The 10,116-nt window shown below is 37.3% G+C and overlaps 1 protein-coding gene across 2 annotated transcripts in view; it reads right to left on the bottom strand.

Moving 5' to 3' along the window:
• Position 1: 1 nt before the first annotated feature.
• LOC140913158 (signal recognition particle subunit SRP54) overlaps positions 2-10,116 on the bottom strand; it is a 69,956-nt gene continuing 59,841 nt past the window's right edge. The window contains exons 3-5 of one of the 2 annotated variants that reach the window (XM_073349025.2): positions 6,150-6,216; positions 4,042-4,139; positions 2-2,911 (exon numbers count right to left, since the gene is read on the bottom strand). In XM_073349025.2, the coding sequence (XP_073205126.2) occupies positions 2,699-2,911; positions 4,042-4,139; positions 6,150-6,216 (378 nt within the window). In that variant the 3' untranslated portion in view covers positions 2-2,698. The remainder of the gene's footprint in view (positions 2,912-4,041; positions 4,140-6,149; positions 6,217-10,116) is intronic. The other variant, XM_073349026.1, reaches the window with a different exon arrangement.

Raw genomic sequence — 10,116 nt, 5'->3', positions numbered from 1 at the left:
ATTTTTATTTTAGTAGGAGGGAGAATAAGCAGTTAACACACACACTAGCATCTGTGGTAGACATACACAGTACTGAATGGCATAAGTGAATGGTGTCTTGTCAATATGAGAAAGTTGCACTGGTTTAACTTGAATGTTTCAAAACAATATTAGTGTATCTACAGAGGGGTTTACAGCAATTTAAAGAGTGGTCTATTGTTGCTTAGCTTAACTCTATTAAGAAATTTATTTAAGCTAAGTGCAAGTATGTACAGCACGGTTTTCACTGGTTTAATTAAATCATACCACGAGTCAAACTGGAACAGTTTTTATACAACACAAGGCTTTACTTTCACTCCTGTATATTACCTCAGAAGGCTGAGTTGAGTACAGAGACACTTTCACTATCGTTGCCCTATTGCTATAGACATAACTCCTTCCAAAATGTGGTGATTTAAGCTAAAATGACTTAATGCTGCCCTTGGATTGATACATATTTATCTCTAAGTAGTACTAAGCCTCCCAAGTCAGATGATGAAATGTATAACATCCCAATTACACATAGGTGCAGAGTTCAGCTCGAGGTGCATTTTGTGGCTTGGGGGGAAGTGAGACACCCTTGGAGTTTCAGTGTCTAAATAGATGCCCTTAAGAGGACATGCATCTTATTGTTCTCTCCTGAAAGCATGGAGTAACTTAAGCACCCCAGATCCATGCACACAACTACAAAGGGGCTGGGTCTACACTATCAAAGAAAAACAGAGCCAAGGTAAAGTTCAAAATTATATTAAATATAAAATAACCAGTAATATGCATTTACAGCAAATGTTAAAGTAACCACTTTCATACATTGTGCATAAACTGAAGAAAGGATTAAGTATTAAGGCACAGTGAGTAATACATTTTATACAAAGAACTTTAAACACGATGACAGTAAGCATTCCTTGCTCACTGCAACAGAAAGTACAAGAAAATAGACAATAGTGCAGTCAGAGTTGATACATTTCTGGCAGAAAAAGCTAAACATCCTTCTCTCCATTAATAAAGATTTTATTCATAAGTTACTGTAGGCTTTTGCCCTGAACAAATACCAATTTTAAATGATGTAGGCTCTAAGTAGTTCATCTATTACCAATGTGTTCTTTGTTTCACTCACAATTGACTCAAGCTACCTCTTGCAGATGTTCAATGCTAAGGATGTTGCTGATTTACGTTCATCAAAAGCTGAAAGAGGCAAAGGACAGAGCATCAAAGCAAAAAAGGACAGTTGATTATGACCGCTGCTGAAGCACTATGAAGAGACCAGAAAAGACCCATACCTGGCAGAGCAAGAATTCCCTCAGCACAAGCACAGTACAAAACTACCCTGTGTAGTTCTGCAATGGATCTGAAACAAGTCCCAGGGTAGGGGGCTCAGCAGGCAAGCTCAGAGTGCTAGAGGCATTTGTGGTAGGGCCACAGCCCCAGAGGATTGTCACAGGTCCGGCGGTCCCCTAAAAGTATCCAGAATCAGGAAGCCCTTAAGGTGGTAACTTTTCCCCTTGTGGGCTGCAGCCCACGAGAATCTCACTCGGGATTTCTAATGTTTTCTTAAATTTTAGAAGTCTCACCTAAAGATAGTAAGGTTTTCATTTGAAATTACTACATGATGTATGCTGGTGGAGCAGAAACTATATACTATTTTATTTACCTACCAACATTCTGCACTGCAAGAGCTTGGGGAATACTAGTTCCTTCCTTCCCTACCTAGAGAGCTCAGGTATGAGTGCTGGGAAATAAACTATTTCTCTTTTGCAAGTTATTTTTGCATGATATACACAAATATTCCATTCAAGTAACAATATGGAGACTCTACAGCATCATATAAGTGCTCTAGAGTAGACCAAACAGTCAAATAGCACACTTTTAGCTATAGATTGGTACCCTATGTCTTTAATTCAAGCCCAGGAATCTGATTTCAATTTACTTCCTAGGACCTTATTAGAACCTACTGAAACTATGTATTTAACTGGCTAGGAGAAGTGTCTCTCATAAATGGAGTGAGAATGTGCTTCACACAACTGCTGCTCATACTGTTCTTTCCTAGACAACAGAATTCGTTGTCTGAGCACTGCTAACCTCCACAATTGATGTAGTTTTAGCTGAGCAAGTTCTAATAGTGCTTATAACCTCCTTTTAAAAAGAGGAAATTATTTCAACAGGCACTCAGACACCTTTAGGTTAAAGCTAGTGTCTAAAAAAATAAATACGTAAAATGGTGACAATAAATAAGGACATTATTGTGAACTGAGATGCCTTGTGAAGCCACTAATTAGTCAGACAATCTATTCAGAGAGAGCTAATTCTCAATAAGGATTTTATAAATACAAAATAGGTTTTTTAAAAGTATAAAATAGCACTTTCTTCAATCCACAAGTGTCAGACAGGCACCAGATGTTCAGGGAAAAGATTAGAGACATTTTTACCTACACTGTGCAGAAAAAGATGAGAGGTCTAGCATATTTAATTTATACTCAACTGATTTTTTTTGTTGTCCAAAACTTTTATTTTAACAGAAATGTCAGTTTGGCAGGATAGCTGTGGACTGAACAGACATTATTTAGCTCTCTCCTGGCCAGAGTTTTAAGTGAGTTACATTCCACTGGAAAAGTATAGCAAGATTTTTCCCATACTTTTGCTGCCAATTTAAAAATTTTGGCATTATACAGAACCTTATATTTTAAGTAGGGACAGTAGTTAAGTCTTGTTTACTTTCTGCAACAGATTGGCAGTCTCCCTCAGTTTCAAAATTGAGATTCACAAATGCATTACATGCTGTTGCCTCAGGTTGGTCTGTCTGGACAGTAGTCTCATCTTGTGGCTTGCTCTGCTGCTCTTGATATCGTCTCTCCGCCTCTTCTGACATTTTGTTTTCTTCCTCCTCCTCTTCCTCCTAAGAAAAAATGTCCACAAAATACAATACTTTCTGCAACCTGTATTCCTCACAACTCCTTTTGCAAGAACACATCAATTTCAATTACAAGCATCCAAGCACATCTTTGCACTCACAAAAACGTTTGCTTTCATTGATAGTTCAGCCATAATAATCAAAGCAAATATCAGTTACAAGTCACTGGTCCATTCCAGTAATCATTCAGAAATACTTTTTCCAGAATCACTTCACACGCCTCTCAGAAATGAAGTTGAAGGGTTGAACTTTCTCTACACATACAAACGAGATACAGATAAACTTTGACTTAATAAGCCAATTACTTGTCAACAGCAATAATGTGTAATATTTCTGGCTATTACCTTTCAAAGACGGTTTGCATTTTCCCCATTTTAAAAAGATGTTCAAACAGAAGTCATTACTTGGTTATAAAATACCTTCCCCCAGCATGTGCTTTCAAATGTCAACCCTCAATTTCAGGAATTTGTCATTTTGAATGAAACGTTTTACCGTTTTAAAATACTAGAAATATTCTAGGTAAGAGGAGCCAATGCAAAGACACAGGACATTTGTGCAAGCCATTAATTTTGTGATACATCATAGGAAAGGGGGAACAAGGGACACAAGCAGGGAAGTTGGGACAAGTTAAGTAGCTTGATAAAGACAAATGAAAAACACCTAAGGATCATTAAAAGACAAGTTACTTAATATTTCTGTAATCGTGAGTGCAAGATTTCAGTATAAAGTGTTTCACTGTTTGTTAGGCTGTTCTTTCAGGAATAACAATAACCATACGAAACAGGACAATTTAAAAAAGGCATATTAAAAACTGAGCCTCCACCATTTCTTTAAAGAATACAGTCAGTGTCCAATAACCGCTACATGCATCTCTCACACAATCTGCAAATTGTCCTTAAAGTGCACTGTGCAAGAGACTGGAATACAGCAGTGACCAGGACTCACTAAGAGGTCTGGAAATTGCTAATCCAGTGGTAAGAGTCTAAAGGTGAGGAAGCATATGGGAAGAGAGCTGCTTTAAAAAGAAAAAGATTCAAAGAAAAGGCTGAGGTTTAGGCCAAATGGATTGAGCTGTCTTTAGTAAATACTACAGATAATAGTAAAGAAAGACACACCTCCTTCTTCATCCTGTAATACTCATCAATGGCATACTGGTATTTTGGTGTACTTATGCCCAAAACGGATGCAATCTTTTCCCCAAGGAAGTCACACACTAAAAATAAAACGAGAGGCCTTTACCTGAATTCATTAGATTTCGTTTTAAGAGCAGTTCTACTTCAAAAAGATAGCAGCTGCTTACTCAAAAAGATCATCATGTGTAGTCAGTCATAACTGCTCAATTTAGTGACATATTTACTGTTTACTGCTGTTCACAGGAGGGCCAACTTAGCTAGGTAAAGAGATGGATTCTGTTACTTATGCATATTATTTAGTAAGTTCAAGTCAGTTCCACTTTCATGGTGTTTTCAGTGGCATTGCACACAATTGCATAAATGTCACAGAGGGCAGAGTTTGGTCAGCAGAATGTTTATAACCTGCAACAATATGTGAGAAGGAAAGAATCCAGCTCAACTTCCAGGGCCCATGGTAAAAGTATATTATCTTCAAATGAGCACATATAATATGGAAAATAGAAGCAGAACCCCATAATGCCCATTTTTACATTAGTTTTAGAGTAGAACTGCACTTTAATGAACAAGTTGATAATTCAGTGCATTTAAAATACAGTACCTTTATATATTTTAATTCATTAACACATTTAATGTTACCAGTAACTGTGGGTAACTAGTCAAAAATGCAGGAATGAATGACAAAACTGGAAGCTACACAGAAAATTAATAAAAGGAACCAAATAGTGTGAAAATTTCACTGCAAAGGAAGTACTTTTAATTTTGTAATTCAATACTTTTGCTTTAACAGATTCCAAAGCAGAACAAAATAAGCCTAAGTAAAATAATGGTTAGATTACACGTATTTGTAGTGAATGATGTTTGCAGCCAGCAAATAGAACATAATTATATGTATTTGTATATATACTACATATACATACAAATACATATATGTATGTATGTAGAATGTGCTATAGAATGTATGTATTGACATATGTAGATTCTGGGCTAGCAGTGTTTTAACTACACTGTGCTATACACTGCTGCATAGATCAAAAGGCTTTGATTTCAGTTCTCTCAGTATAAGTCACCAGGGGCTAAGCGTGCATCACTTTACTCAAGAGCATCCCTTCTAACAAGGGAGTGGAATAGATATGCTCATGGCAATTCCTTGGCCAAAATGATTGCTGCAGTATAGGGCCTTGAGGGCAAGGAGGATGAAAAACCAAGGAGAATGTACATCAAATCTGCAGGACTCCTCAGGAAAATAAGCTTACTGGATAGTATGAACTTGTTAGCTCTGTTGCTAAACCCTCTCCGGGAAGAGCAAATCAGAAGCTAGCTATTAGATAATCCAACAAATATCTCAAAAATACTGTAAATACAGATATTTAACACAATATTCAGAATCTCAAGATGACAAGAACTAAAACCTTATGCATACTGACTCTCTCTCAACAACGTTCTTTTCAGGCCAAGTCACACAAGTGATTTATAGACATCACTGCTGTAGATGGTAAGTTCTATAGAAAACAGACTTACTTGCTTACAGATCTAATGGCCTTTGATTGGAAAACACTTTATTTTACACATATCCTTCTACTGAAGTTCTTATATGTCTGGTGGCACATCAAAATATTTCCCTATTAAACCAAATCAGGACATATGTCACATCAATTAAATGCTCACAAACTGCAAGTGTCTAAAACAGCTTTGATTCTAGCTTGGTTTTGTAAGCCAACCAATTGGTGACCAAGTGCTACACACAACTGACAGATCATGCACATTTCTTCCCAGGAAGACAGGTTCATTACGTCTCACAACTCGCCTGAACAAATGTTTCCTTAGCAAGCCACAGATGAGGAAATTAGTATTTAGCAAGAGGGAGATTTTGGTTTATTCTTTCATTACATCTCTTTCTGTCAACATGAATAACTTGGCACCGAAGAGATGGAAAGTTACACAACCAAAATATAGATGCATGGCAGACTTTTGGAATGTTCCAAATGGCCAATAAGTCACCTCCCAGTTGCGACACTTCATGTAACAAGCTTTCAAAAAGCTAGTTAATATTCTTTGGAGTAGTTTACCTTAAAAAGTAAGTGAACTAATACCTGATAAGGTTGACGTGGCAACTCTTAGCATATGAAACCACAAGTAGGGTCCCCAGGTAAGCGCAGTCTGTAATGATAACAAAATTAGTAAGAGTAGCATTGTGACCATAAAATTGTGGTAAATACATGAAGTGTAGTAACCTACAAAGAACACAGATCCAGAAGAGAAAGCTGCCACCTTGTCTATCTTTGTCAATGCTAAGCTCAGTGCTTTGGTTTTAAGAAAGTTATACTAATTCTGGTTTTAGATCTTTAAAGCATGATGTCACTGCACAGGCTATAAAACTAGCCATTTCTAGAGGTCTTATTGCTTATACTTCCCCCTCAAAAGAAATTCAGCCCTCCACTCCATCAGAGAAAATGAATAGATGGGCCTTACACACTATGCTGAAGGTCTTGAGTTCTGACCAGCCAGGAAAACAGAATTCCAGTAGAATTCTCTCCACCAGTATTCCCTGCTTCTATTTCCATTTCATTCATACACAAGGACCATTAGAAGATCAGTTGTCAAGATAGTCCCTGGGAGAGAGGCAGTCTAAGTCAGGCAGGATTCAAATCTTAGAGGGCTTTATAGATCCAAGTCAGCACCTTGAATTGCACCAAGAAGTATATAATCTAATGCAGTCAAAAAATTCTTCAAGTGGCTTGTATTGCAAAGTCAGTTAGCTATTGGCTTCAGTTAGTATAAGATCCAGCAAGTGGTCTTCAAGAGCACAGAACAGCGTTAGCAGCAGTCTACTCTACAAGTAACAGAAACATGAATGATTATGGAGATGCACATCAATGGAAATATTGCAACCTCAGGACAAATGGATACAGAACACATTGATGATGTCACTATCTAGAACCTCAGGAGCATTTGGGAATCCCATGGCATTGTGTCTAGGTTTCTAACCTGCTGAGAAAGGCTGAGCATCCCTCTAGGTCATACAATTTGTTGGGGAGGGGGAATGGAGAAAAATCAAAAAATTTCCAACCAGTTCTAATGACAATGCTAGAGACTTTGACCGTTGTGAAAAGGCAAATTATATGATTAACTAGAAAACAGATATGTTTCTCGTAAATAATAGAGTTTGCTTGAATAAAACTTTGAAAATCTCCAGCTCCTGAATTCAAATGAGGTTTGTTTTTTAATAAGAAACTGTCAGTAGAGGGGTCTTTCTGCTGGATAGTACCAGTAAAATGGTAGTTCTTACTGAGACACACCTGAACCATTATCTATAAAAGACGACTCTAGAATGGTCACTCTGAAGCCTACAATGTCTGCTGAGTCAGCGTGAAGCAATGGAAACAGCCACAAGAATGGTTGAGACCTCTTTGTTCACAACACTAGATTCAATCACCACTGGGGTTTGCAGTCTGTATCATCCAGTTTAAGTTCTCAGCCATTTTGACATTATGAATTACACCTGTGCAATAGCAGAGGTTTTCAGCTACAGTAAAGCATTTAGCTCTTCCATGCCAAGAGTCTTTGACCATTGTGACAAAGGTAACTCAACTAATCACCACCCTTACTCTAACGCTAGTTTGCGTGCAACAATTTCACTGGTCACACGAAAGAGTCTACGTAGATGATGGATTACTTAGCAAGGATTTTCAGACACTATTTTACAATGAAAACAATAAAAATCGGATTTTTTTGATAAAATGCTTTTTGAGAAAAAACCTATCTAAAAATAATTAAAACTAAGAGACATTATAGCTCAAAGATCTCTCATCATGGAATAGCGATTATAAATTCTAATTCTATAGTATGAGACAATATATTCATGTAATGTTTAAGAAAAGTTTTGTAAATGAGTTCCAATAGTTCATGGATTAGGGACTCAATCTTATGGTGTTCAAGGGGCTTCTGTACAGATTATTTAGGTTAATCTTTCTATCTCCCAATGGGACTCAGTGCTCAGTCTAGAAGATACCATCAGAGATGCTTAGTTTTGCAGTTCTCTAACTGTGGATTTGTTCTCCAGAGATAAAATGCTTGCTAACAGCAAAAATGTTTTAAAATAAATAATATATATAGAGAGAGAGAGGCGAGAAACAACAGACCTCAACCCTATTGTCCCTCTGCAAATTTGTGTACATAGAGTCAATCCCTTACCTCTCTCTAAAAGTGCAGAATTTTAAAAAGTTCAATGAATAAAAGATTGTTGGGGGCGGAACAGACCTAGACAAGGAGAAGATGTCTGGAGATAAACGTGAGATGTGAGGCACAGGCAGTAGAAACAAAAGTGTAACTGTTTGAGCAGCATATTCCAGAAGTCTTAAGGTGTTTCTGAGCATAGCCTTCATTAATTTGAGATCTACCATACCATTCTCTCACTAGAAGGGAAAACCTATAATGGCAGCAGGCCATAAGAGAGACCCAGTTTGGGAATATTTTAATGAAGTTCCTCTACTTGTGGGTAAGACAAGCATGCATGCAAAATGCAAACAGTGCAACAAAGAAATGCAAGGCTTGGTTGCCTAAATGAAACAACATCATGAGAAGTGTTCCTTCTCAGGAGGAAGCAGCGTTGAAGAGGATGAAAGGAACATGTCTGAACTTGCAGGATCTTCAGGTTGGTAAACTTTTTTATTTCATACTTCTTTCTTAAGGACTGCTGGTCTTCCTTCTGGACTATTCTTGAATTCTCATATTTGAACAAAAAATATAGTTAGTACCATAGAGTAACATCATTTTAGATGCAGTTGTGATAAAAAATAAATAGTTTAAACAGGCAGATCTTCCTTTTACAATTTCAGCTTTAAAGTAGTACTGAGTGTCAGTGAATGCAATGAATAATACTAAATGAGCAGTATGGTAATAATAATTAAATAACTGCATTGACTTATTTTGTTTAAGAGAATCCATCCTCAACATACAGGATTCTGAAGACCATCCACCTTCAAGATCACCATCATTTTCTATAGTTTCAGAGTTATCTGCCAATGATAGTGTTTCAGTCACATCATGTATGTCACATAGCCATAGTATATCACCTGTAGCAAAAAGAAAAAAAAATCTCCATCATCCAGAAACAACCATAGATAAGTTTGTGATAAGAACTAGCGGATTACAAAAAGAGGTAATTGATGAAAAAATTGCGCAATTTGTTTATGCAACGAACTCTCCTTTCCGTAGGATTGAGAACCCACACTTAACCATTAACATGGTTCAGTCATTAAGACCAGGATACAGTCCACCCAACAAAGCAGATGTCACAGGCAAATTGCTGGATAAAGTGTGTGAAAGAGAAAGCGAGCAGCGTGCAAAAGTTCTAGAGGGTGAAATTGTTAACCTAAGTCTTGATGGATTGAGCAATGTCTACAATGATCCTGTTGTATGTGCTTATGAGACAACAGAAGAAGGGAATGTCTTCATTAAAGAAACAATTGATACATCAGGAAATGCACACACAGCAGAATGCTTACAAGTAGCAGCAGTAAAAGCTATAACAAACTGAAAAAACCTCAAATGTCTAGTATGCAGCTTGGTCACAGACAATGCTGCAAATGTATCCACAATGAGAAGAAATTTAGAAGAGAGTCCCAAGCTAATAATGTACGGTTGCAGTGCTCATTTGATGCACCTGCTAGACAAAGACTTCAGTGTACCAGAAATAAAGGCTAAGTCCGTTGAAATTGCAAGATACTTCCGTAACAACCACTTTGCAGCAGCTGCTCTGAAAAAAGTGGGAGGAACTAAGCTAACTCTCCCACAAGACGTGCGATGGAACTCAGTAATGGACTGTTTTGGGCACTATATCAAGAACTGGCCTAATCTGATGACAGTTTGTGAACAAAATTGTGAAAAAATAGATGGCACTGTCACAGCCAAAGTTCTCAACATTGGGCTTAAGAGAAATGTTGAACACATGCTGAGTACCCTGAAGCCTATTTCTGTAGCCGTGAACAAAATGCAGGGAAAGAGCTGTTTTATTGCTGACACTGTTGAAATCTGGAAGAAACTGAGTGAGATCTTAAA

The sequence above is a fragment of the Lepidochelys kempii genome, chromosome 6 (genome assembly GCF_965140285.1).
Source record: "Lepidochelys kempii isolate rLepKem1 chromosome 6, rLepKem1.hap1, whole genome shotgun sequence".
NCBI lineage: Eukaryota > Metazoa > Chordata > Testudines > Cheloniidae > Lepidochelys > Lepidochelys kempii.
This window is presented reverse-complemented; position numbering and strand designations above follow the sequence as displayed.